The sequence below is a fragment of the Haplochromis burtoni genome, unplaced genomic scaffold (assembly GCF_018398535.1).
Source record: "Haplochromis burtoni strain Fernald_Lab_line unplaced genomic scaffold, NCSU_Asbu1 Contig_130, whole genome shotgun sequence".
Taxonomy (NCBI): domain Eukaryota; kingdom Metazoa; phylum Chordata; class Actinopteri; order Cichliformes; family Cichlidae; genus Haplochromis; species Haplochromis burtoni.
The window spans coordinates 1,100,410-1,128,233 of NW_024582491.1; the positions used below are offsets into that span (position 1 = coordinate 1,100,410).

At 42.1% G+C, this 27,824-nt stretch overlaps 2 protein-coding genes across 2 annotated transcripts in view; both read left to right on the forward strand.

Annotated features, from left to right (window-relative positions):
• cep192 (centrosomal protein 192) overlaps window positions 1-23,089 on the forward strand; it is a 43,201-nt gene extending 20,112 nt beyond the window's left edge. Inside the window, exons 17-52 of the mRNA XM_005930187.2 lie at window positions 2,461-2,679; window positions 2,905-3,046; window positions 3,166-3,248; window positions 3,350-3,637; window positions 3,802-4,486; window positions 4,632-4,737; window positions 4,979-5,135; window positions 5,337-6,024; window positions 6,132-6,323; window positions 6,608-6,756; window positions 6,890-7,120; window positions 7,307-7,432; window positions 7,829-7,969; window positions 8,187-8,250; window positions 8,420-8,559; window positions 9,475-9,567; window positions 9,869-9,987; window positions 10,463-10,660; window positions 11,128-11,218; window positions 12,271-12,450; window positions 12,588-12,848; window positions 12,920-13,041; window positions 13,656-13,765; window positions 14,476-14,635; window positions 14,889-14,979; window positions 15,144-15,222; window positions 15,321-15,444; window positions 16,235-16,340; window positions 16,428-16,647; window positions 16,863-16,939; window positions 17,235-17,330; window positions 17,839-17,958; window positions 18,997-19,109; window positions 19,708-19,834; window positions 20,229-20,287; window positions 21,541-23,089. Coding sequence (XP_005930249.1) covers window positions 2,461-2,679; window positions 2,905-3,046; window positions 3,166-3,248; window positions 3,350-3,637; window positions 3,802-4,486; window positions 4,632-4,737; window positions 4,979-5,135; window positions 5,337-6,024; window positions 6,132-6,323; window positions 6,608-6,756; window positions 6,890-7,120; window positions 7,307-7,432; window positions 7,829-7,969; window positions 8,187-8,250; window positions 8,420-8,559; window positions 9,475-9,567; window positions 9,869-9,987; window positions 10,463-10,660; window positions 11,128-11,218; window positions 12,271-12,450; window positions 12,588-12,848; window positions 12,920-13,041; window positions 13,656-13,765; window positions 14,476-14,635; window positions 14,889-14,979; window positions 15,144-15,222; window positions 15,321-15,444; window positions 16,235-16,340; window positions 16,428-16,647; window positions 16,863-16,939; window positions 17,235-17,330; window positions 17,839-17,958; window positions 18,997-19,109; window positions 19,708-19,834; window positions 20,229-20,287; window positions 21,541-21,673 — 6,090 coding nt within the window. The 3' untranslated portion in view covers window positions 21,674-23,089. The remainder of the gene's footprint in view (window positions 1-2,460; window positions 2,680-2,904; window positions 3,047-3,165; window positions 3,249-3,349; window positions 3,638-3,801; window positions 4,487-4,631; window positions 4,738-4,978; window positions 5,136-5,336; window positions 6,025-6,131; window positions 6,324-6,607; window positions 6,757-6,889; window positions 7,121-7,306; window positions 7,433-7,828; window positions 7,970-8,186; window positions 8,251-8,419; window positions 8,560-9,474; window positions 9,568-9,868; window positions 9,988-10,462; window positions 10,661-11,127; window positions 11,219-12,270; window positions 12,451-12,587; window positions 12,849-12,919; window positions 13,042-13,655; window positions 13,766-14,475; window positions 14,636-14,888; window positions 14,980-15,143; window positions 15,223-15,320; window positions 15,445-16,234; window positions 16,341-16,427; window positions 16,648-16,862; window positions 16,940-17,234; window positions 17,331-17,838; window positions 17,959-18,996; window positions 19,110-19,707; window positions 19,835-20,228; window positions 20,288-21,540) is intronic.
• Window positions 23,090-23,985: 896 nt separating this feature from the next.
• The window catches only part of ldlrad4b (low density lipoprotein receptor class A domain containing 4b), a 261,157-nt gene continuing 257,318 nt past the window's right edge, over window positions 23,986-27,824 (forward strand). The window contains exon 1 of the mRNA XM_042224164.1: window positions 23,986-24,132. The gene's annotated coding sequence lies outside the window, so the exon portion shown is untranslated. The remainder of the gene's footprint in view (window positions 24,133-27,824) is intronic.

Sequence of the window (27,824 nt, forward strand, 5' to 3'; positions counted from 1 at the left end):
TCTACTTAAGGAAAAACATCAAAGGACTTAAGATTCTTAAGATCTATGACATCATCACTCCCTAAGCCAATGAGATTGTCACAAGACATTTTGGAATGGCTCCAGAGCCGTAGGTTGCCGACCCCTGATCTAAAGGGTATAACAAAAAGGGGGAGCTTCCTGCTCGAAAATGAAATGTCCCCACTGGGCGATCGTGGCTCACGAGTTAGCCTTGTAATCGGAAGGTTGCCGATTCGAGTCCCGGCTTGGACAGTCTCGGTCTTGTGTCCTTGGGCAAGACACTTCACCCGTTGCCTACTGGTGGTGGTCAGAGGGCCCGGTGGCGCCAGTGTCCGGCAGCCTCGCCTCTGTCAGTGCGCCCCAGGGTGGCTGTAGCTATAGCTACAGCTACAGCTATGTAGCTTGCCATCACCAGTGTGTGAATGTGTGCGTGAATGGTGAATGATGAATGACTGAACGTGTAAAGCACTTTGGGGCTCTTAGGGACTAAGTGAAGCGCTATACAAATACAGGCCATTTACCATTTTTCTGGGCGTGGGTGCTTAACTAGTTAAAAAGAACAAAAAAACAGACAAACATCTGTCTCCTATTTTTTTTGTCACACAGGAAAGAAGCTTCAATATCTGATGAGAAGACATTAATTTGTTGGTGTTTGTGGTGTTTGGTGCAGTTTTCTTTCTTCTCTTGAAAATACAAGTCAGAAAAAAAAAGAATACGTAAGAAAAAAGAGCTAAACTAAGAGAAAAGCAGGAGCGACTGTAACAGGCTGCACGCTGGTTGGCGCATGCAAATGCAAATGAGGCCATTTGCATTTTTTTTCTCTCATTAATTTAAAAAAAAAAAAAAAAGCAGTTTTTTGTATCACTACCCCACTCTTCCACAAGTGGGTCAAACATGACCCCAGGCAGTTCCTATGGAATCTTCTATGAAACTTTCATTCTTAGCGACTCTGACTGTCCCACTTATACTTCTGATGGATCAGGAATTAATTTTTACACAGTAACATACACGATTTGTAGTCAGGGCTGCACATAAGTGGTCTGCAGGTGCGCATTCGCTGTCAAAATAACAGTATTCCCAGAAATTCCGAGAATATGCACGTATGCAAACGCGCGTTCCAACTTCTTATCTGTTCTTTTATTTTGACAGCGAATGCGCACCTGTGGACCATTTATGCGCAGCCCTGTTTATAGTTTTCTGTGCATTTCAAACATTGTACTTTCTGATGTTTTTTTTTTTTTTTAAAATATCTAAAGTACCATGGCTGCTATGAGGCCAGCTAGGATCCCTGTGGACCTTGCCCTACAAATGATTCAGGACGGATGGCATGAAGAGCCCATCAGAGGCATTGACTCAGAACCTGACATCTCAGATATAGAGGACCCAGACTATTGTCCCCCCCACTGAACAAGGCCAGTCGGACACAGAGGAGTCCTCTTAACTCATTCACTGCCAGCCATTGGCAGTGAATGAGTTAAACCCATTGACTCATTCACTGCAATTGACGGCTATAGACGTCAATGGCAGTGAATGAGTTAAGAGTCCTCTGAAGAGGAAATGGATATTGAGTCTAACTGAATGAGCCCCTCTTACTGCTCTAGCCACAATATTCTGAATTAGACGGCCAGGGCTTGCACCTGGGTCTGTCTCCCCAATAGATGCATGGAAGATGTTCATGTCTGATAATATAACAGAAGAGGTGCTGACATGCACAAACATGGAGACACGAAGAGTGGCCACAGACAGGGGAAAAGAGTGGGGAAAAATGTAATCAAACATAAGCTCCTGGCCTTCATTTGATTGACCATTCTTGCAGGAAGTGAGAAGAACGGTGACGTACCAGTCGGTGTGCTTTTTGGGAGTCCTCTGCATAACCACTACAAGGCCACTATGTCAATTCAAAGATTTGAAGATATTCGCCCGTCTTGCACTTTGATGACAAGAGGACCAGAACCTACCGACTGAAAACAAACCACATGGCAGCTTTCCGCTACATATGGGGCCAGTTCCTGGTCAACTGCAGGCAGAAATTCATCCTCAGTGATTGTGTTACAGTGGATGAACAACTTGTGCCTTTCAGAAGGAAGACCCAGCTTCTGCAGTATAGGCTGAGCAAGCATACAAAAGTGATACAAAAACTCCAATTTCTTAAAATTAATGAAAAAATAAATAAAAATGCAAAGGGCCTCATGTCACAAACATGTTTTATGAGGGATACCTCAAATATGAGAATGTTACAACTCTTCGTTTTAAAGATTTTGAAGAATAACAGCAGAGTTTATAGCAAAATGCACTGATTTTATTTGGGGTCATTTTTGACCCCACTCGTGGAAGAGTGTAGGTATTGGTAGGTTGTGCATCCAAGGGTTAAAACGTGCTTGAATTTGACCCTGAAAAATGTGTATGAACCCTGTGTTTTGGTGTAAAGAATGGTCTCTGGTGGTGTAATGTATCATTCAGGAGGAACAGATCGAACCAGCCAGCAGCAACGGCACCTTTCACAGCGACTCGTCCTGGAAATTGCCCTTCAACAGCCACGTCCTAATGAGGGCCTCCCAGGTCTCATCAGAATTTTTGCAAGGAGATGAAAGCTATCTGCGACTTTCTTTTGGGCAGTTTTTTGGACAGCGTTCTGAAGCTCTCGGCTGTTTGGGAAGCTCCAGTGATTTAGTTAAAAGGGTCAGTAAAAGCTACTTTGAAATTTAAAATTGTACTTTTCTCCAACTCAACAAAGTTGGGTGACTACTAAGACTGCATAAAGGTGGGCATGGCAGGACAGATGCAGCTACCAAAGAGTTTTTTGTTTGTTTGAAAATTCCACAAATTCTGATAGGAAGAGAAGAAATTGCAAAAAGTGTGAAATTATTAAAAAGCTCTTTTTTTTTGTTTTTTTTGTTCCTCTAGCCATCCTTTGGCTATATCATTACCTCTCCAGAAAAAAGGGAGCCATTTGCCTTGATTCACCCTTCAGAGTTCTCAAATAGAGATGGCTCTCCTTCCAGTGACACCATGGATCTCAGTGAAGCAGACAAAACTCTCAACCCAGGTGTGTTTGTAGCATCACTGTTGCTGGAGCATTATTTTAAAAGCTTATAGAATAGAACAGAATCTTTTGTGTGTTTTGTTCATTTTTGTGCTTCTCTGCTTACACTCATCTTCTTGCAGAGGAACTAGATAAAACTCTTGAAGCTCCAGGTGAAAGGATGTCACCAAAAGGGACCACTGATGTAGACTCTTGTAAAAAGGAGGTATGTAGATTCCCCCCACCCCTTTTTTTTTTTAATGACATTTTGAATATTTTAAAGATTACATGCACAGTTTTATGACATAAAATCACTTTCCTCTTTAGGAAAATGGCATTAGAGCTGCACATCCAGACAGCAGTGATGGCCCCAGTTCTGATTCAAGCTTGGCTAATCAGAGCTATGCGCTCCCTGACAATAACAGCAGTCCACTGATGCTTAGTATCAGTACAATTGCTTCAGCCATTGCGGATGCATCCATCAGTAACGACCCATCACAGCTGGCTGCCATGATCATGGAGCTGTCCAAGAAGAGTAGGGCGAGGAATCGTGCAGAGTCTGCAAAAGCGGGACCTGCTGGCAACAGCACTGAGGAACCTACCTCAGCTCTGCATGTAAGCATTGAGTGTTTATTTAACAATATGTTTAAGGGTCTTAGTTATATCTATGACTTGTAGTTCAGATTAAGGAATGGTTAAGGTTCTAAACATGTTCTTTCAGTGTTTAACTTAAAAAAAGAAAATGGAAACATTGAAACACTGTTTTGGTCTCTATCTAGATCCTCCCTGAGCCCGATCAGAGTGGCATTCTAGACACACTGCAGAGAAGCACGTGTGTAGGAGAGATGAGTGGCTTTGATATGGAGAAATACTTGAAAAAGGTTGATGTTTCTGGCAGCAGTGATTCCTTGGGGGCTCACACCACCCTTGAATTGAGCAGCTGGGCTAACAATCTCAGCAGCTCTCAGAGGAACCCTCAGGCAGGACATCTTGAAAAATGGGGGATGGAGAAAGACATCAGGAGAGAGTCAACGATAGCGCCCGGCAGCTCTATCCCTCAACCGTCACTGAGCTCTGCCAGGAGATCTGTGGGCTCTTCCACACACAAACCTCCTACAGACACAGTGTTATCTCATGCTGCTTCCTCAGCCACTACCTGTGCTTCATTAGGTGGAATCAAGCCAGCAGAAGTGAACATACAAGCATCCAACGGTAGCCCTTCTAAAACCCCACACAAAACTAATAAAAGCTCTGCTGCTTCACCTGGCTTGCCCAGAACCTCCCCTGGCTGGATGAAAGGGCAGTCAGTCCTCCCTTGCCATAAAGGTTCCTCTCCCGTGACGCAGAAGCATGTGGACACATCCAGAAATTGTGAGAGACCACCACCTAGGAATATCGCTGCTGCTTCGGCCCCACTGGAGAAGCATGTTGGAAATGTTCAGTCTTCTGTAGACCCTACATCTGGTGCGTGTAATCCACAAAAACAAACATGACTAATGTACTTGGTACCATAAAAGCATTGGTCTCCACCATAATGTTGATTATTGGTAAGGATTGCTGCAGTTGGAATATTTACAAGATTTTTTTTTTTCTGCTTCTGGCCGAAAAGGTTTTTCTGAGCAGTGCATGGAGGAGACTCAGTGTAACTTCAGACCATCCACTTCTCCTCTTACCCACTCCTCTCCAAGTCAGACCTCTGTTCCCAGTGCAGATGGGTATTGTGTCACACATTGTTTCTATAAAATGAATGCTTTTAATGTTTGTTGTTGTTTGGTAATGCTGTTAGCATGACCTCATTTTAAATTTAGCTCAAGTCTTCAAATGTCTACCCTGTTCTCTTTTATGTCATTCATCTTTTTATTTAGTCAAAACTCATCACTACTGACACTTAATAGATGTCTTTATTACTAGCCATTATTCATTTGTTACTTTATCCATGTTGTCTTGCCTTCCCAGTATGTTGTCACCACCTTCATCTGCCGGACGTCTGGCAAACAGACATCCTGGTTACGACCTTTCTCCTCAGGGTAACTGCTCCAGCCCTAGTCTCAGCAGACTCACCTACATCTCACTGAATGATGGCACTGTTGTACCTACACCCGAGAAACCAAAGGTACACCATGAAAAAGTCAACTGTGCCTGACTTGGGTTGTAACAGCATTGAAAATTTGATCCAGCTTAAATACATGAAATGATGCATTTTGTTCCCGGTTGTGCTTTTGGTGAAAAGAGTGTAGTACTGTATTTATCTTAATTTTTGTGTATGTTTTTTTTTTTTTTTTTTCCCCTGTGCTGGGCTGTTTGCGCTCAACAGAATAATTCTAGCATGGCACTGAGCACCACCATCATCAGATTCAGTCCTACCCCACCTGTGGATCCAGATGCACAGTCTTGTATGGAGATTCCAGGCCTTCCCAAAAGCCTCGATCAGGTGCAGACACAGCATTCCAGAAGTCTAGACCCACTCCCACCCCGGCCACATAAAAGCCCAGACCCCTCACGTAGTGGTTCTGCTTTGAGCTGCACCCGCAGCCAGAGTGAATGTAACTACCACTGTCCTGGGAACAGAAGCGGTGACATTTCCACCAGCTGCAGGAACCACAAGCACCTCTCTGAGTCTAATGTAAAGCAGCTCACTAAAGTGGACTCAGGATATTGTAGCAATCTGAACATTCAACAGACTAGCAGCTCCACAGCTCCTCAGAGCTCCCAGCAGTGGGGTACTGCTAGCTCAGTTTCATCGTCAGTGTACACCGGAGGCCTCGGTATGCCTCCAACCTTTTCATCGGACGGACTTCACTATGTGCCCATCCCCAGCTTTAAGCCTCAGTGTCCTGGCACGATTGACCTTCCCCACCAAGGAGATGTGCAGTCTCTCCTCACTGGACGTGCTCTCTTCAACTCTCAGCTGGCTCAGCAGTATCTGGGACCTGAAGCTCCACTACATCCAGCTGCTTATGTGGGAGCAACAGAAAGCGGTCTCTATACCGTTGCCTCAGCAGGTCTGCCATCGTTCACTTCCTAAGTAAACATGCTGAGGTGTTGGTACTTCATGATGGTTAAACCCAGACAATATAAGCTTTAAATAGTCCTTCCTCCTTTTTGACAGGCATACCAAACGGTGATCTACCGGTCAGACACATCCACACAACATCTGGTCCTCTGGGGATTTCTGGTGCTGCTGGATCCCATCTCCTTCCCAGACCACATCAGAGCCAGCAGGACATTGGAATGATGGGGAAACCCTTCAGTCAGTATACTGCAGATCCTCTGGTGACAAGCGGTCTTGAAGAACTGCGAGGTAGCAGTTTTTTTTTGGTTTTTTTTTTTTGTTTTTTTAGCATCATTATCAGTGATCAATAATAGTAGAAGAAATATCAGTACACACTCTAGAATTTATAAAAACTTGCATAACTCAATTTTTTAAAATTAATTAATTTATTTGTATATTTTTTTAGATGAGGCTATTAATGCACTTCATAGAGTTCATTGTCTGTACTTGTAATAAGTATATGCCTTTTCCTTTTCCTGCAATGAGGACTGGTGTTTCTCTGTCATGTATTACTGTTCCACTGTCATCTTCAGGCCAAGTGGTGGTGCCAGAGGAGTTGCGGTTCTCTCATGCCTGCTGTGTGGGCATAGCCTCACAGACCTCCCTCAGCCTTTTCAACCCGTCTGAGAGATGGCAACAAGTCTCAATTACCGTTAATAGTCTGGCCATTGATGGGGAAAAGGTGAATATCATATGTCACAGGATGTATATTTAAAGTACACTATCTCTCTTTTTTTTTTTTTTTTAATCTCTTGAGTTGCCATGACTCCGTATTTTATTTTATTTTTTACATGTGCTTCATTCTTTCCCTAAAGGTGGACAGCTTGCCTTACCAGTGGCTGATGGTGAAGAACAAGACAATCATTGGCCCAAAGAGTACTGAGGAGCAGAAGGTGTTGTTCATACCTCCCCATGCTGGTGTCTACCAGTGTGTCCTCAGTGTTAGCTCCTGGCCAGCATCTGCTGAGACAGAGGTGGCTGCCAGGGCTAACATATTTGCTAAAAGGGTGGTGCTTGTTGCCATAGCGGAGAACCCTGCTCTGGAGGTGAGGTTCCCCAGTGTTTTGTTAAAAGAAAATTCATGAAAATGAAAATCAAGGGGAAGAAAAAGGCTAAAAGTATTAGCTGAGCTAATATTCTTAGACACTCTTCTTTTTTTCTCTTCTTTGGTGACTCGTTATGAAATGCATTTCACAGGATTTAACTAGACTCAAATTCATTTTGGTTCTCAGGTTGAAGTGGGCAAATCTGGCTGTTTGGATTTTGGAGACCTGCCTGGAGGCGGTGCTAAATCTCTTCCTCTGAAATTGCTCAACAGGACACATGCCACAGTACCCATCCGACTGGTCATCAGTGCAGTAAGTCACTGTACTATAATGACACTATAAAAATGATTATGTATCTTTTTAAATCACTCAAAAACACACGTGCTGATCCATAGTAGTTTTGCAATGACCATGCTTGGTAACTGCCCAGTTTCAAGATGATGTATTTGTGTAAAGAATCAAACCAGAGGGCCGAGGTTCAAATGATGGGTTAAAACACAAAATAACGTAATCTAAAGTTAATATCACATCAAAGCTAATGATCAAGCAAAAGCCAGAGAATGTTTCTATATTATAAAAAGACAGTGTCTGCACTGGAGCATAGATAACTAATAACAACCAGTTCTTGCATTGCTTTGTTCAGCAGAAACACAGTTGGTATAATGAAACGTATCTGAGTGGTTTACATTCTAAACTTTATTCCAACAGAACGCCACAGCATGGAGATGCTTCACCTTTTCCAAGCACCCTGTTACCATGACATCTGAGGGAACACAGCCGACTGGACACATGACCCCCCTTTCCTCTCCTTCTGTGATGAATCATGTGATGCATGCCAACTATGGAGAGGTTTGAGTTGCCAAAATAATTAGAATCCTTGTCAGAGTCCGCCATTTAAAATATTTCACGGCTGCACGTGTTTGTGTCACAGTTACTCAAAGGCTTGCTTAAAAACTTGTGGTATTCAAGCAGAGCATTTCAACATGGTTATTTCAGTTTGAGAGATCCTGTCTGACCTAAAGTCCACCTAATGATGTATCATAATAAATGAAACTTGTTTTTCCAGAATCCAGAAAGCTTCATGGTCTGGGTTCATTTCAAGGCCCCTCAGAAGTATACAGCTTCTTCTGGTAACCAGTCTGGACACAATAATTATACTTAAAGCTTTTTTTTTCCTTTTGGAATATATTTAACAAATCACTTAACCCATGATATTCTTAGAGTGAGTAGTAGAAGTAGAAATAATAAAGCAGAAGTTGTTTCCTACTAAAGGTAACTGTGTGTTGTTATCCTTTTTAGGAGAACTAGGTCCAGCTGATGAGTACAGTGCCCGTGTGGACATTGAAGTGGACTCCCCTGGTCCCAGTTGTGTGATCAGGAGCATTCCCCTCAGGGCCAGGTCTGGAACTGCAAGGGTCCATGCTCCTAAAGATCTGCAGGTAACTAAGCTGCTGTGTGGCTGTTCTTAAACTAATGGCAACTGGCTTAACATCATTTAGCATTTCTTCCTGAATATGACAATGAAATACGTACAGCCCTTGTTAACATGGTTTTTGCAACTATCAATTATAGTACACACTAAGAAATAATATTCCCCCCTTTTTGAGGGTAAAGCAGAACAAACTCAAGTAGATTTAACTGAGAAAACGTATAAATTCACCAGGGAATTAAAAAATTCTTTCCCCCACTGCATGATGGCGGTGTTTGTGCGGTCTTATGCCTTTCATCGTGTTTGTGGCATCTTCAGAAATAAGGAAATATTTTCAAGTATCGTTTAGTAAGTAGTGTCAGCAATGGGGTATCTGTTGTTAGTGGATGAGTGTACGTGCTGTGCACTTAACCGGTTTAAGAATACATACTTTAAACCAAAGACGTTTTTGTTTGTTTTTTTGTTTTTTTCCCAGCTAATGAAATGTGTATTTTTTATTTTTTTATTTTTTTTTTGTATGGTTTTGTTTTGGGTTTTTTTGTTTTTTTTATAAAGGTTAATGAAGAGGAGATGAGCACATAATTTCCCTAAGGAGTAATAAAGTATTCTGATTCAGAAATTTGTAAAATAATTTTGTCATTGTGGAAGAATGAAAAGAGGCTAGTCTCGGAGAGGCCAGAGCTGCTCCTTTATTCAGAAAGCTTTTTATTTATGCTGAACAGCATGTAAACAGCACATCTGTAAAGAGGAAAAAAGGCTGTTTTCATAAAATGACTCATTCATTTAAGAGTGGACACATTCATTTATTTTATTATAAGAAATCAAAACTTTTTGTTAACGTGTATAAGTTATCACTCTGTCAACGTACACTGGCCTTTTGAGTTGGTAGCGAACTGTTTTTCCTTTCTTGTGCTTCTTTGTCTAGACTGTCAGCTTGTCTGCTCCACTGGGTAAATCTAGTCAACAGACGCTGCCATTAAAGAATGCAGGAAACATTGATGTGCAGCTGAAACTCAAGGTAATTCTGACCTTTACTTTTCTTATTGGATCTGGGGTTTGGGTAAGCCTCTGTGACATTTTGGGCTCAGATTGTGGCAAACACAGCAGGGATCCATTGATATTTTGCCTTTTTTTTTTTTTTTTTTTTCTTTGCTTTCTCAACTTCCACCTTCAATTTTTCCCTTTCTTTCTCACCTTCTTTATTTCTTTGTGCTCCTGTTTTTTTTTCTTTTCCCTTCCACTGTACATTTCTTCCTTTTTGTTGCTCATTCAACTGGAATCACTTTTCCTTTGCCGTTTGCCTTCATTCCTGTTTACAGTGCAGTGACAACGAGGACAGTTTTTCTGTCACACCCAATGAACTGACCCTGAGAGTGGGAGAGGAACACGCCATTGTTGTGTCTTTCAAAGCACAGGGCAACCGAAAATGTAGAGACAGGTATATAACTTTTTCATGATTGTAAGAGGTTCTTTTTGTAGCAACCAGATTTAAACACAAAACCACAATTTCATTCTGAAAAGGATTTTAACAACTGTGATAATACAAATGGATTACTTGTAGACTGCTAGTAAATGACATTTGGCTACGTGTAACATCTGTATGCTTACCCCGGTTTCTAGACTTAAAATGGAAAAAACGACTGTGACAGCAGTCCTGATTGATAGGTGTGCATTGAAATGACTTATAACCCTGTATCTTTTGTATTGATGTAATTTAATCCAGTCTGACTCTGAAATTACCAGCAAATGTATATAATGGTGCCTTTTAGGACTCTAAATATATCTTTGTTTTAATGACTCTTCATTTTAATGAACTATACTCACACAGCAGTCCTGGATTGTAACTTTGAAACCCCTCCAAAGTGTTGTAATATATTGTAAACTCAATTCTTACAATTAACTTTATATTCCAGCCTTCTCACCATTTTGGTGCTACTGTCCGGCCCTCAGTATGAGGTATCACTGAAAGGAGAAGTAACCCCTGAGGACTCTGGAAAGCATGCACTCCCCTCTGCAGCAGTGTGCGGCCCTGCTCTGACCAATAACGTCCCACCAATCCTCTCTAACAAGCAGTTTGTAGCCTGGGGAGGAGTCACCCTGGGACGTGCCGTGTAAGCAATTTTCTTTTTTTTTCTTCAGTTTTTCATTAATTTCACAGCTACACACTTGCAGAAAAAGAAAACATGTTATATGTATCAATTATTCATTGGAAAGTAATCAATAAAAATCTCAAGGCCCAGTGGTCCATCTTATTCTATTAAGACTTGTATAATGTTATTCATGAGAAGGGACAGTGGGCATCTACCGGGAGTGTTATTCCTCAGAAGCTATTTCAACATAATGCACAATTTATTTATACTCGCTGAAGGGCAGCATAGAAGAGACAGCAGTAAGCAGGCTAAATCCCCCTCAACAAGTATTCTTTAAAGTTTTAGCTAGATCCAGATTTGACCCAGCTACTCGTACATGAAGTAGGAAAATGATTGTCAGTGTTCAAAGTCTGTCAAAGGTCCAGTTAGACGGAGAGCACTGTGTACACTGACGGTTGTCACGTAACCAAGAGCGCTTGTTTTTTTAGCCAACAGAAGCTGGTCCTTAGGAACAACTCGACTGACGCCACACAGCAGCTGCGCCTGCTTATTCGAGGCCAAGACCAAGATTGTTTTCAGGTGCACATCATCTCTATTCTTGTTGTGTGTTGTTGTGAGTAGCGCATACTGTTTGTTTGGTTGGGTTTTTCTTTTCTTTTCCTGATGTACTGGTTGGAACTGTGTGTTTTCTTTTTTTACTACTTTTCTTGTGTATTGGGAATCTGGCACAGTGGAATCTACACTGATCAGGAATAACATTCTGACCACTGACTGCAGTGAATAACACTGATTATCTTTTCATCATGGCACCTGTTAGTGGGTGCGATATATTAGGGAGGAAGTGAACTTTTTTTCCTCAAAGTTGATGTATTAGAAACTGGAAAAATGGGCAAGTGTAACAATTTGAGTGAGTTGGGGTGTCTTGTTGGGTCTGCAATGGTCAGTATGTATCCGAAGTGGTCCAAGGAAGGAGTGGTGGCGATCCAGCGACAGGGTCGTGCGTAGCTGAGGCTCATTGAGGCACATGGAGAGCAAAGTTTTAGCTTTGAACCAGCTTGAACCTGGCCCATGTGGTCAAGTTCAAGCTGGTTCTGATTGAAAGTTGTCAGAATACAGAGTTCCTCACTGTTTGTTGCGTATAATCAGAATCAGAATCAGAATACTTTATTAATCCCGAAGGAAATTAGGCTGCATAGCCACAGACCACATACACCTTTTCATGGAAACTGTACGCCCTGATGGCTGTGGTCTCTTTCAACAGGATAGCGCGCCCTGCCACAAAGCAAAAATGATTCAGCAATGTTTGGTTTGGTTTGAGGAGTGCAAGAACGAGTTGACTTGGCCTCCAAATTCCCTAGATACTAATCGAGTCGAGCATCTGTGAGATGTGCTGAACAAACAAGTGTGATTCTTGGAGGCCCAAGAATCCTTTAAGATCCTTTAAGTCCACTTTACAGGACTTAAATCTGTTGCTAACATCTTGGTGCAGATACCACAGCACAACTTTAGGGGTCTGTTGGAGTCGATATGGGACCAACACAATATTAGGCAGATGGTTGTAATGTTATGACTGATGGGTGTAGTTAACATGTGTTGAATTTCCTTAATTTGGTCTTCCATTTCTTCTTCAGCTCCAGAGTTTGTTCAGTCCCGAAGAACGTCTAACCCGACATGGAGAGCTGTCCATCCGTCCCAGAGAGGATGTGACCGTCCACCTTCTTTTTGCTCCCACCCGAGTGGCCTGCATGTTGGCCAAGCTGGAGATCAAACAATCTGGAGTTCGACCTTCACAGCCCGGAGTCAAATTCACTGTGAGGATGTGACCGTTAAAACCAAAATCATCAAACGCATTATAGTTTCTCCTATCACAGTTTTACTCCTCTTTTGTCACGCTCTTTTCACTTTCTGCATCTGTGATTAATTTCATTCCCGTGTCTCTGATCCTTAGATTCCACTGTCGGGTTATGGCGGCACCAGCAACATCATTCTAGAAGACCAGAGGAAACGTGCAGATGGCTACGTGGCAACACTGACCGACATCGCTGTTGGCTGCGTGAGCAAAGTGTGTCTGTGTGTGAGGAACACAGGCTCCAGAGCTGCTTTCATCAAAGCTGTGGCCTTCTCTGACGTGCAAACACGATCACTTATGGAGCCCTCAGTCATCAGCCTCGCGCCTTCACAGTTTGTACTGAAGGAAAGAACCCAAGAGGTAAGAGTTTTTGTTTTTGTGTTGATTTTTCTCTGTGTATACTTGAACTTGTTATCAATCTGAATTTTCAGGTGATCACTGTGCTAATGAAGTCCACCCAAAGAGAACAGAACCTCTGTCAGTTAGCCAGTGCACTGCTGGCTACAATCTACCTATTCTGTGGAGATGAGGTCTCCAGACAGCAGTACAGGAGGTGAGACCTTCCAGCATTTAGTTTTCTAGTTGGACTGTTGAAGTGTTAATGGTAATAGTTCACAGGATTCAAATTGATAGTGATTTAATTAAATCTAAACGATCATTAGGAGAAGTTAAAGCTCTCTTGTAGTAAAGATGGCTTCAAATAATATGGATCTCTGTGAAAGGAAGGGATTTTATCTGTGTCGCTTTACATCAGCATTAAAATGGCCTTCTGTTCTGTTCGGTAATGGCCAGAGCAGTACTTAAATAGATTAACTTTATCACTGTATGAGTTTGTATTAGGTTCAGAAAAAAATTATGTGGCCCTGTAAACTGATTTTACAAATGCTGCAATAAGAGCAATGAAGAGTAACTGAAATTGTTGCATCAGTAATTCCTTAAAGTTTTTATTTTCTACCGTAAAGTCCAAAGGGGGCCAATTAAAGTTTTTTTTTTTTAAGTGTCCATCTTTCTTTCTTCTTGTCTTATATCCTTATAGTAATGATGACGCTTGTGCACAAATAAAGCCATAAATCGTTTCTGAATCATTAAAATGTTTACAGAGCCTTTTCCAGATGCTTTTGGCAGGACTTTTTCAGTCCTATGCATCTCTTTATTTTTTTCTGTCAGGTTGCTTCAGAGCAAGCCAGAAGTTGCACAGAAGGCCCTGTCTGACAACAGTCTGCTGAAAAACATTGATTTTAATGAGAAGTTCTTGGGAGAAGAATATGTTGCAGAGGGTAAGATACCATGCTGGGGAGGGGAATTCCTTTCTGATCTCAAGGTTAAAGCAGTTGAAAACTTTCCATAGATGATGGTAATAACCTGCACATTTCATGTTCCATTTTACTGCGTTGTTAACCTAAAACTTAATTTAACTTAAGTGTCTCACATAGAAATAAACAGCCTTTTCCCTTTTTATTAAAAAAAACAAAAACTACTATTTTGGATGTAGTAGAATATCTACATATTGACATTAAGAAAAATTGCACAAAACGACATCCTTGTTACCAGCTTTTAAAAGACTGCGGGATGTTGGGCAGCTGGCATGGACACCCAAGTTTGTGAATGCGATAACTGGAACGAGCAGATGCAGGAGCTTCAAATCATACCATAAGTGTATCTACTAGGAGGCTGAAGAGTACCACTGGTGTTTTTTTTTTTTTTTTTTTCTTTCTTTTTTAGCAGTGATGAGAAAGTATTAAAAGGTAACAACTTAATCCCAGATATGCTTTGGAAATGTCAGATTTTGTTCTGAAGCTTTGGGACAAGTTTAGCAAAGACTGTTTAGCAGAAATCACTCAGCCGAGGACAAAGTTGCATGGCTGAATAAAGCCTAAGAGAACATGAACATAAAATTTAAGGCAGCAGAAATTCATATTTTGATTCTGAACATCTTTACATCTCATTCACTGCTTAAAATTTGACGAATGATTTCCCTCCCGTGTAGCCTGTGACCTGCCCCAGCGGCCCAATGAAGCCCACATCTTCTACGGCAACATGAGTAAGGTGGTGGTGTCGTTGCTTGGAAGTACTAAGAATACAGACTTTGAGGAGAGCGAGCATGCTCTGCTGCTACCGTCTGCAAAGTCCAGCTCAGAGACAGACAGGTAACCTGCTGGAATATACACGGGTCTGTTCCATCTTAATAGCAGTGCGATCACCAATATGGGGATCCAAGTACATGTCAGAAAACACAAGACCGTTGCTCAACGTACAGCATATTCATTTTATTGGGTTTTAGATTAGTAAACACATTCAAAATTATGATGCAACATTATCAATTGTCTTTGTGTATTCCTGCTCTTTGATAACTCTGCATTGATAAGAATGCACAGTTTAATGGTCTTGTGTGATTCCCAGTGGGTCTTCAAATGGCAATGTGTCTCTGGATGTGCTGCCAGTGAAAGGTCCCCAGGGTCCAGCACTGAGAGTGGCAGAGCCTTCCTTAAAGGTACTGTAAGCCCTTCTTAATCAACTTTAATGGTTTCTTTCAATGACTATTGATTACTTTGGGGCTTTTTAAACTGACTGAGATTTAGATCTTTGCTTCACTCTATTTCATGTGAAAAATGTATCATTTTTGAATGTAGATTATCTTCTTTTTACCCTCTTCAGGCTTCAGAGCAATTACACAAACAGTCCGAGTCCTGGACTATTCACCCAGAACAGCTCGTCCTTGCAGCTCCCACCATCAGTGAGTTGAATACAGATTTCAAGAGTACTAAGCAAGCTTGGTTGTTAGTTTGGCTGGAGCAACCAGTGAATTTTTGTTGTTGTTGTTGTTGTTTTTAGATGGTGCATCCACCACCAGTCAAGTTCAGATCCGAAACAATACTTCGAGAGAGCTGAGCTTTGATTTGTCCTGGCCTGCCCACTGCCTCACGATCACCCCACAGCATGGAGTTATCGAGCCACAGTAAGAATACCCTTGAGTCAAGAGTTTTTGGTTACAAATTCTCTGTATTCTCTTTTTTTTTTTTTTTCTGCATTTCTCACACTTGATGTGATTGCATCACGTTACGCATCAACTGAATATTTGGAACACTTTAGCATGAGGTCCAGTGGATTTTTTTCACAGATGTAATATGAGGTGTAATCAAAATATTCCACGATCTTTTTCTACAAGATCATCTTCCCAACAATGTCTGGCTTCATTCACTCCTGTTCTGAAGCATTTCCCTCTGTGTGACATAAGGTTGGTGTGTAGAGTAAAAAGGCAATATTGACTTCTCTTTGAAACCATCCTGAATGATCATGGGAGCTGCTTCTCAGGATATGACCTTCAGCATTTTCTGTTAGCATGCACCTTGATTTCATCCCTCAGGGCAGATGGTCTCTGCAGAACTGTGGCTTGTGTCATCCTGTTTCACTATAGAGCACATTGAAAATACTGGAGTTTTTTCCTGGGGGAAAAAACCCCCAAAAAACATGCACACCTCCTGCACTATCACTAGATTTTCCTCCTTGCAACCGAAAATCAAGCTGAAGGATTACTGTGTTCATACACTTGAGGAAATTATTTTTTTATTTTTAAGGGGAGATGGGCCAGATTTGAATGCGGTAACCCTTTTACATGTCTGATTCCATAACTTTTGCCATTACAGTGGCTCTAGAAGGACAACAGACAAGCGAATCCTAATTTAATGTGTGCATAAATCTGCTGAATGTTATGTTTGCGTCTAATTTTGTCATTATCATAAACCAAGGTGCCACCTGCAGATCTTGATCAGCCCCAACCCGTCATTGGCAACTAAATCTTCCCTGCTTCCCTGGAGTGGACAGATTTATGTCCAGTGTGATGGTCAACAGAAGGTATGGGATATTAGCAACTTTTCTTTTTCCAAACAACACTGACAGACTGTGAGAAACTGACATGAGCTAAATCTGAGCTGGTTTCAGTTTATTAAGGTTCAGATCCGTCGAGACCTTGCTCTGGATGTGTCTACAGCCCCAGCAGATACAAGTTTGTCAGCCCTGCCTCCTCAGGCTGCTACCCCCTTGTTGCCTGTGGGCAGGCTCACCACAAGGCCATCACTTACCCCACAGATGCCTCAGGCCATGGTAGAGATCAACAACAAGACCATAGTCTTCCCCACCACACCCTCAGGGGAGACATCAGGTAGGAACATGGCTTACCGCTGGAAGTAACTTGCTCTGACCAACATTAAAGCTCTACATTGTGCTCGTGTCTGAACAGTTTTACAACAATTATCTTTCAGTTTAAACATGAAATACTTTCCAGGCTGTCAGTTTTTAGTCGTGGTCTGTAGGTAGCACGTGATGCATCTATTCCTGTGGGAGACTGAACGTCTCTATGTTGCTCCTGTACTTCAGAGGCCCAGCTGGAGGTGCAGAATGGGAACGTGGAAGTGAGGTGGTACCTGTCATCATTTGCTCCTCCATATGTCAAGGTGCTTTTTTTCTCCTCCCTTCTTTCTTCTATTAGCTGTTTTCTCCTGCTCCTCTTGAATATCTCTTGGGAGATCTCTGCTTTTACGGCTTTGTAGTTTATTTTGAAGTTACTTTTGTATGTGAGTGTTGTGAGATCCGTTTTGTTTCATGAACTACTTAGTAATTACTTTGTACTTGTTCGCACCCTCGATTTATGTATTATGTTTCTAATACATAAATGTTATTGGCTGCTTTGATCCAAGCTTATGTTGTTACAAACTGTGGTCCTTTCTCACTCCCTCACTCTCTCTTCAGGGGGTTGACAACAGCGGAGACGTTTACCGGGCCACCTACACGGCTTTCAGATGCTCCAGGGTTTCTGGAACCCTGGGAGCCCATGAGAAGATGCAGGTAGGTACTCGCAGTAGACTTGCCAGTAATATTTAAAGTAGGTCATTATAAAGGGACAAAGATTTCCAGCAAATGCTTTTCACAGGGAAAAGGATCCTTTTTAATTAAAAAAAAAAAAAAATCTAATGGCCAATCATAAAACCTATAAAATCTAGTTTTATTGTTTTTACATTTTTAAATTGGTGTTCTATTAAAACTTTCATTAATTTTATTGTTCCTTTCACGAAATACAGTTTTCATGTGCAATTAGTTTTACTGTTAACATTGGAATTCTCTTTTTAGTCAAGTGACACATTCAAAATGATGTTTCTATGTTACTCTGTTGTGTATCACATCTGTGAGTTTTAAATGTTTGGTTAAATCAAACACTGAAGGTGAATTTAAGTTTATACTTTCCATCTAGAAGCATAACTCTGTAGTAAGATGTTTTTATGAGGTTAAATAAAATCCAGTTGCGTCCTACAATGTGGGTTTTTTTTTTTGGTTTTTTTTTGTGTTATCTTTTTAGGTGCCCATCACTTTTCTGCCCAGGGACAGAGGGGACTATGCCCAGTTCTGGGACTTGGAGTGCCACCCTGTGTCTGAGCCCCAGCAGAAAACCCGAATCCGCCTCCAGCTCTGTGGCACCGTGAGGACTTTTCCCCCCCTTCCCCTTAAACCAGGAAGTAGACTCCTCAAAATATAGAATCTATTCTCTGAAAGAGTTTTTCCCAGCTTATTTTTCAGTCATTCAGAAAAACCCCACAGAAACCACACACAGAAGGGCCTCTCCCAGGACCCTCTTCCTGTGTAGCAACACTAATCATGCAGGTTTTCAACACCATAATGAGGGAAAATAAAAGTTGTTCTTCTGTAGTACATAAGAGGCACTGGAATCCTGGTACACCTTCAGCTTTCTTAAAAAATGGCATTAAAAACAAAACTGAGTTCAAGTTTGTTTTCTATAGCACAAACTGTACTTTCAGACAAATTTTAATCTACTTTGCTTTAGATATTTGATATTCAGTCAAAGAAATATGGATATGGCCAGTGCTTTCACAACAGAGGCACATTGTGATGTTAACTTTCAGTTACTTTAAAATAAGCTGCACATATTAGCAGTACCTTGACTGTGGCTTTGTAGTGTAAGTGACAGAATTAACAAATGAGACAAGTGGGTTGTGGGATGGGAAGGAGAGCCACCCTGCTGAGAAGGGCCTGCGGGCTTCTTGTGTGTAACACTTTAAAGTGAAGTGTTATGACAGAATCAGTTAACTTAAGAGCATACATGCACAGCAAGTGGGATGTCAGAGAGATGGCTCCACATGAGTAGGTTAAGTGGCTGTGATGCTAGTGCTTTTCTTGTTGTTGCTTTGTCTTTTAGATGCGGTGTTTAAAGTGGAATGCAGAGTCTTTGAGTAGAGTTAAATACCAATCTGTGACTCTAGTTTGTAAAACTTTGGAAAAACAAAATGCAAAACATAACACTCATATTTAGCTCTACAGCTAACTGTCAAGTCAAAGTCTCTGCATATAATTTAGTAAGCCAGCACGTAGCTGTATGGCTCCCAGGGATAAATGGTGTTAGATTCAGGTGTTTTTGTTTTTGTATTGTTTTTTAGTGAACAGCAGTTTTTAAGTTGCACTGAAAGCTAACAGGCTGAATCTTAAATGTCTGTGTCTAAAGGGAACAAAATCTGGACCAGTGGGAGGACCACAGGAAGGAGACTGCTCTCTAGTGAAGACAGAGGCCACAGTCAAGACCAAGAAGAGACCCGAGTCCTCATCTAGCAAAATCAGGTAACTCCACCTAAATCTAATCATGGAGGAGATCCCATTCAGAAAAAACACAAGAATATTGTTTTATGTAGCACATGTGGGTTTATTTAGTAAATTTAGGTTAGCTATAGTGATGGGAGGAAATCAAGAAGATGATTTTATGAAATGACTGCGCTAGAATTGAATTCTAACAGTTATCCCTGTACCCTGCTAGAGTAGTTCTGCATGATTATCTATCCTGTACTCGGCCTTTATACAGCTTCTCAGTACATGGAGTGATTTTGATCTCCTATCCCTTCAGGCCAACTGATTGGCTGCTACTCACAAACAGAAGGTTTGAATTGCAGGTGGTTGGGGTTTCTGTGGTCAAAGCCAGAGGCTTGTGCGTGGATCACTCATACAAACTTTTTTTTTTTCTAAACTTGTGCATTTTTAAATTGAGTATCCCCCCACTCTGACAGCATATTTGACTGAAAAAAAACCCAATTATAGGACCCCTTTCAACCTAAATTCATACCGTAGTTATGTTGTTTTTAAACACTGAGTCACTGTGAATTCCCAGTTGTTTCATGATGGTTACCCCCCCCCCGTTTAAAGTGGCACATTTTGTAATCCTTAGCCAGGAGGAGGTCGTGCGGAGGGGTGTGTATTCACCACAGGACCTGTACACCTTCCCTGCCACACGGGTGGGTGAGTCCAGCTCTCTAAAGGTCAACGTCCGCAACAACTCGTCCGACACGCATGAGGTGGGGCATAATTTATTCTCATGAAGGTGTAAGGTTTTTTTTCTTGCCTACTGCAGCAGAAACTGAAGTTCACTTACATGCAAATGCAGTAAGATCATGTCAGAAAAGTGAAGTTGTCACAGGGTTAACACAAGCAAGGAAGTAAGATGAGAGATTGTTTTAAAAGAAGTCATTCTTAAGTTTGAGTTGCCTCTGGAGATGACATAATGTATTAAGGAAGCAGAAGTAGAGATACCTTGACTATATTTGTGATTCTCTGTACCACTAAAAGAAATTGCATGCCTGAGTTGATGTAATTATACTGAGTGAAAAATACAGTAACACCCCTAACACTTGTCACTGTGCTTTGCATGGATTTGATATGTGATGTGTGGCTTCTCTAATTGACTTGCAGCTGACATTTGTAAACCCTAGCGAGCCTTTCTACATCAAGCATTCCAGATATTCTCTGAGGTGAGTCTGATGTTTATTACAACAAACACACACCTTTTGATTGCTGCTTTTAGACTTGGTTTAGGCTTATTTGGAGCTCTTGAAGTTTTCTGGTATTGTTATCATACAACTGAGTAGTTGGTTAGATCACGTTTAATCAAAAAGATGTTCTGTGGTCTAACTTGGAGACTGCATAATGTCATTTTCCCATTGTGAATGCTCACTGTGGGGAGGTCCTGTGAGAAGCTGGGAGCAGGAGGATGATCTAACTTTCTAGAGTATATACTTGAGGCCTGAGTACGAGTGATGTTTTTGCCTGACAAAGGCGTTTGGAGGGGCGGCCCGGTCACAGGTACCAGTTGTGTTGTGTTGTGCTGTGCTGGTGAGGAACAGTGTTCAGAATGTGCACATTATTTGTTGTTTTGTAGTGGCTAAAATGATGCCTAGTATGGAAATGAAATACTGAAATGTATTTGCTTCACCAATAAAATGAAAGTACTGTGACACATTCCATAGTGAAGCATGACAGTTATGTGAAACAGTGTCACAACCTGAACCTCCCCCAGCTTTGCGATAGGTGTGCTGTGAGCACTGCTGTGTGTGGATTTGTGATTGTGGTGTTCCCAGCATGTTGTGGATCTCATTACGATGACCACAGGTTTAAAGAAATGCTTCTCCAGTTTCCCTTGTATGGGTCTTAGTATAAGCAATTGGTTCTGAAATACCTCTGTATCTAAAGCTGACCAAAAGCCAACTTGAATATATAACCAGTATAGTTGAAGTAGTTCTCTAACCTCATCTAAAATTTAAACTGGACCTTAAATTGCTGTAGTTGATCCCTGCATTCATTTTCTGCTAGTTATGAATGGATTATTAGTGCTAGTCATTAATATATGGCTGCATCATGTGATTGTTTTCACCATTGATTCATTATTTGTTCTGTACAACATTAGAAAACAGTAATTAATCCACAAATAAAATACTTTTTAAAGCTTTGTTGTAGAATGGCTAAAAGATGCATTAATAGTAGACGGACTGGTCATTTCAGGTTCAAGTGTTCCATCACTGTGCAAAGTGGTTGTGACTGATATCAATTATACTTGAAACAATATGAAACGGTGACAGTGTAGGATTTTATTTATTTTTAGATGAGTGCCGTGCATATTTGAATGCATTTTGAATCTATATTTGTGCTTCTTCACATTATGTATACACACACATTTCAAATTGTTCCAGCCGTTCAGTAACAGTCTTTGTTCTTCCTCGACCTTTAGATCCCAGCACTATCTGAAGCTACCCGTCCAGTTCAAGCCCAGTACCGCAGGCGGACACAGCGGCTTGCTGCTCATCCAGTCAGAAACAAGCGGAAGTCTTGTTATTCAGCTGACTGGTGAGGCATTGCCTTGAATCCACCGTTTTTAACCATCCCACGCCACCTCGTCGTGCCGCCTGGCTTTGGGTGGTGCTCCTCTCTGTTCTCTTCACTATGGGAGAGATGTGAGTGACAGAATAAGAGGCATAAGGTCTAAGGATCAAATAATGTCAGCCTCTGGATTTAAATCCTTCCTTGTCGTCATGTTTGGAGATGCACGCTATAGCTGATTGAGGGGGACTGACTGAGACTCCTGCCAACACAGCCCCAGCTGCCTGTGGATAAGGCACAGGTGTCCTCAGCTGGCCGATGAAAAATGATTGCGCCTGTTTGTGCCTGAAGCTGAGTAGTTTGAATCTGTCCAGCTCACAATTAGTCTGCACGGCCCCGGCGTTCCAGAGAGCTAATGCATTTTGTCACTTGACTCTGGATCTGGTGTTTCGCTTTCTCTCTGAGTCATGTCACAAAGTAGCATTGCTTTGCCATGGTCTGTCGGACAGTAGCGGCACCAGCTGAGATACTTTGGAATTAATTGGAGCTGGGCATGCAGGAATGCCTTTGTTTGCTGTTTGGTAACATCACTGCAGGGATTTTGTTTTTGGAAAAGCCACATTTTTGCCTGTTTGTTGTGTTACATAGTGGATACATACCTTTTTGTCTCAGAACTCTGTGGAGTCATCTCTGCCATTACCTCCTAACTGAAACAAGGACCCGAATAGATTTAAAGCTTCGGTTTTCCTGGAGTACATTTTAAAACTGCTATTCTAGCTCTGTCTGCATCTCACAACATTTTGCTAATCTTCTGTACTCGTGTTTGTTTCTATGGAGATGGCTCTTCATCTTGCAGGGCCCACCTGCGCAGTAGCCTTTGTCAGCACCATGTGTTGACTTCCCCACAACCTCCAAGGCTCATTCCAAACAGCCCAGATGTACTTAATTTAGTCATGTTCAGGGCAGCTCACAGCAACATTAGGATGGTTAATGATTGTTATTACATGCTAAAAGAGTTTCCTCTGGTGGGGTTTTCATTCGGCAGCTTGCCAGGTCTGTTCAGTATGGTTGCCATGGCAAAACTGGTGTTAATCACTGTTCCACTCACAGAAAATTATCTCCCTGTTTCCTCTTTTGGCTCTGGGGCAAATGGCCAAATTTGCTCGGGGGGTTTTGGATTTGCTTCCATAATCAGTTTTGATATTGAAGGGGATGGAAATGGGGAAACTTTATCAAGGGGGTGTTGTTAACCTGCTAGTGCCACACATTGTGACAACACGCTGAAGAACACTATTCTTTTGTACAGTTTTTCCTACTTGTGTAGTGGGTTTTAACATGAAGGCAGTATACTGTTAAACATCCCAACATGTTTTTATTTACAATTTGCACATGCTTTGAATAGCAATTATGTAATATGTTGTATGTAATATATGTTTAAATAAAGTTTTGTGACAATTGAAGGTGCAGTGTCTTTTGTTTTTTTCCTTTAGCCCACATTGCTGTCAGAGAGGTATCAAAGTGGACAAATATGATTTATGAAATATATTCTTGAACACTAGCTTTATATTCATGTTCACTTTTTTTTGTTTGTTTGTTTGTCCATTCAATCAGACTTTCTGTACAATAAGGCTTTCACTTAATGCTACAACTTGTTAAAGAATCTAACAAAAGTCCAGTTATTTTATAAGAAGGCGATGTGTTTTCAGAAATCCAAGTTCTGTTAAGTGGTTTGGATAAATGACATAACTAGCCTCCACATGATGGAAGCACTACTCTGTATAAATAACTTCAGAGTGGCTGCCATGTAATGAGCTTTAGTAAGTGGATTTCTGGACATCATGTTCGTTAACAATAACAAGTGAACAGTGAAAATGTTTCTTACTCTAAAGTCATGCGTTAGTTGTTCAGTTAGCTTTATTTAAATCCCAGATTTGACTTTTAATCAGATTTATTTTAGCAGATTTCTTCAAGTAAACTTCCTGAAATTAAAGTCTGACTTAGCTGGAATAAAAATGGTAACAATTAAGCCATTAAATCCTTAAAAATTCTAATGAGAATAAAGGAAAGCTGAATAACAGTACATTCTTGTATTCGGTTTGATCAGTCATGCTGGCATTGTATCAGCTCCTTTTAAAGCACTGCATGGTCTAGCTCTTTTAAATTCTGCAAGATTTCACATCACTGTGAAATGTCCCTGAGTGAAGCGGTGAACTGGGAATGTTGCTGCAAATCTGCTCCTGACCCGTGTGACCTCTGCAACAGCGAGTTATCAAACTTTTACTACTTTGCCTGTTAAATGCCGTGTGCCCGGCAGGTGTCGCCAAAGCGTTGTGTAGAGCCCGGCTGTCAGCAGCATGTACTGTACAGTAGGACAGCTGGGCTTTATTTTGCTTCCCAGACTGGAAACCACTGTAGTGCAGTTGGACTTGACGTCTAGCAACACAACACCAGACTTTAAACAAGCAGACCCGGTGGCTTTGCAAGTTAGCGGCTGCATTCACAGGTAGGAAGCCTGAGACCTTTTCTGAGTAATTTATATGTGGGTTTTTTTTTTTTTTTTTGGTAAATGCACAGTCTGTGATCGTAGGCGGCTGCAGGAATGTTCTGGTTATGCTAGCTGATGTGGCTAAAAACGCTAGCGAGGCTGTGCCGGCGTGAGGGGCGGCTGACTTTGAGCCAGACTGTTTAAGTTGCTGGTTAGAGTTGGAGCCGCTTTTCCAAGCTGCGCCAGACAGCACAGCTAGGCTAAATTAGCAGCGAGCAGGCTAGCTCTGGCAGCCGTCCATCCTGCCGGGGCCACAGCAGCAGTCCGCTATGCCTCTGTCCCTGCGGGGCATCGCCGCCTCCCCACTGACCGTGACCTCCGCACTTGCTCTTATCATTTATCGCCCTGAATACACACACACACACACACACACACACTGAGAGGTGTGCTTTCCCCCCTGCCTGCATCCTGTGTCGTTAGCTGTCATGTTCTGTGTGATTTGATGAACAAGCTAGCCGGGAAGCTAGATTAGGAAGGTGATCCCCTGAGCTGTCACTCATATCTCAGACCACAGGCTCTCCAACTTTTTCCCTATGCAAATGAGGCGCGCGGTGCACGTAAGCTGGTCCCACTCACGAGAAGCTCCATCAGGCAAGAGTTGCTCCACAGTTGTGCAACAGAGTAGGGTGATAAGGGAGCACAGAAACATCTTCCCCATCATTCCCAGTTTGAGACCGATACCTATTTAAGGAACCCCATGACTCCCTCCCACGCTTCATATAGTGCACCCTGCCTTCCTGGCTGGAGGTTTAAGAAGGTGATGATGAAGCTTAAACTAAAAGCACCCGTCATGCATGTGATCCACAGTGTTCCCGAAGTGACCCATACTCTCTGCATGGTCATGTTTTATCTTAACCCAGGCTCTGCTAAACCTAAACCTCTGCTGCAGAGATTTGTAGAAATGGTCCAGTAGCAAAAAAAAAAAAAAAAAAAACAGTGTCTGCTACATCTTAGAAAGCCATGGATCCAAATTTCAACCGAATACAGTCTTTAAACATGCTGATCTATATGTGATGCTGTGCAGGAGCAGAGCACTGCTCTGTGCCTTTACTGTATTCCAGCCCACTGATCGGGTTTACATTAATTCTATTACAGAGCTCTGTTCTCTGGTGAGCTCCATTAAGGGCAGGGGTGTGTTTCCCCCCCTGTCTGGTAGAGAGAATTCAAGCACATGCAATCTTTTTTGTTCCTTGCCTGCATGGCTGATCGTACATAAAGCAGTCAGAGATGATTCAAATCAACCACAGCTCTCCTTGTCCTGAAGGTCTCAGTGCAAGACCTGCAGAAGAGCTTTGAAGCATTATTTAGTGCTGCTAGTGCTGTTTTTGGCTCTGCCCGCTCCCTCTCTGCTTACCTGTCTGTGACCCCACCCTCCCCACTACGCACACTCTCAAGTTCCAGCTCCTTTCTGTTTCCCTCATGTACAAACCTTACAAAGTGCTGACACACACACACTCAGCCCAGCGCTTACCTTCTTGGGATGCCGTGTCAGAGTCCTGGGCTGTGGCAGCAGTATGCAGCAGTGTGGAGTGGGTGCTCTCGTGTCTTTATCCTTTTGTCGCAGCAGTGATGAAGCGAGGTGTTGATGTAAAGCTTGTTGAGCAGGGGTGCTGAACAATATCCCAGCTCTCATAGGGTGAGAGGCATGCACACAATACTGTTTAAACATTGGTTTTATTGGTTTGCTGTCTAAACTTCTCACAGCTGTGGCTGGATGCATGTTGGTACACTGGTTAGTACTGTCACCGGCACAGGAAGAATGGGGCCTTTCTGTAAAGAGTTTGCTTCTTCTCCATGTGCTTGTGTAGGTTCTCTTTGGGTAGTCCAGCCTATCCAATACTGTATCCCACATCTCGGGCAGTGTTAGTTGGAATAGGGTCTATTCCACTAGTCTCTCGAGGTCCTGTGGGTGAGTGGTTTAGAAGACTGACAGATGCCTTGGTAAAGAGAGAGCTGAGCATGAAAGCTGTGTTTCACCAGTTGATCTGTGTGCTACTCTTACCTATGACAACAGTCTGTGGGGTAGTGACCAAAACAATAAGATCATGGATACAAGCGAGCTTCTCTCATAGTGCCTGTACTCAGTCTTAGAGAGACGGGAAGAAGCCAGAACATTGCAATATACGGTGGGACGACTGGATAAATATATCAGCCATCAGAGGTTTGCTAATTAGATTACCAGATTGTTATTTTTAGGTGACATTTTCTGTAATTTGGTTGTAGTTGTAGTATTTTCCTGGCTTCGTGGTTTGAATGGCCCACTAGTGGCTGGTTGGAAGGTTTTACCATTCTGCCCAACTCTCATTGCTGTTCCCTGCATGGTTATGAAGTAACTTAAATCATTTTAAATGTGAAGGATCAAAGTTGTTGGCAACACAATGTCATTCATTATAGTTTCCCAGTTTGTTCTGAGACTTTAGATGTTCAAATTTTCCATCGATGTACGCAACAGCGGCTCCTAAAACTGTGCAGTTTAAGTTGCAAGTGACAAAAAGCAACTTGGAAAAATACATTTGTCTATTATTAGTCCCGTTTAATATGACCCATTTTAATGACATGTCTGTATAAATCTCATAAAAACGGTTTCTAAAGAGTTGATTTCATGGGCAGCTGAGGTTTAATTGAGCTTTGTTTGAAAACCAAAGAGCAGAGGACGAGCATTCCCTCTTTTAAGGTCAGCTCTGTGCGCAGGCTCAACTCAAAGAGTCTATTAATATATAAGTGACTAAAAACCATCAAGTCATGCAATAATAACTAAGTGAGAAAGTTGAGGAGAAAGTCAGCAGGCAGACAGCGTGTATTATTAGCTACAGTAATGTGCGCGCGTCTACCAGGTCGAGCTGTGCGCAGCAGACACAAACTGTAGTGTTGCCTCTCAGAGCCAGACTTGTGTGTGTGTGTGTCCATCTGTCTCTTTGTATTTCTGTCTCTTTGTTCGTACTATTCTGTGTACGACTGTAGCTGACCGTCAGTCCGTGTGTGTGTGTGTGTGTGTAGTGTTAAAGCAAGTGTGTGTGTGTCTATGTGTGTGTTTCGCCCTTTGCCAATTAGCGGCTTCTCAACTCCTGAGGCGAGAGGCTGAGTGCGTGTTAGACAGAGGAGGGAGACTTGATGGGGCTTGTCTGCCGCTGACGGCTCAGCCTTAACCTGAACTCTAACACTCTTTCTCACTCTCACGCACACACTTGAGCTCTGATACACACACACGTGCACACACATCCCCAGCCAGTTGTTGATAATGCAGCCTTGTCTGTCTCCGAGTCCATGTGACACGCCAAAATGTGACAGTATTGTGTTGGTGGAGCGAAAGGCGCGAGACGGGCAAAGACGAGTGCCAGCCTGCTTTGGAGCGTGTGTTTGTGTTTGTGTGTGTGTGTGTGTGTGTCTTTGTCTGGGTTGTGCTCATTCAACTGTGCGCCTTTGTACATACAAATGTCTGCAGCGAGTGTTGTGCGTGTGACTTTATCCAGTGGAAATAATGTAAATAGCACAAATCAGACGTTCAACCTTTTCCTTCTTTGTGGAACTGTTCTTTTAAAAGAAAAGAAAAGATTTTTCATGCTGCTGCAGAATTAATCAAGAAGAGTTCATTCTTTTTATGCTACAAGCTCATTTTTTCCTTCAGTCTGATCGCCTCTACAACAACTTGA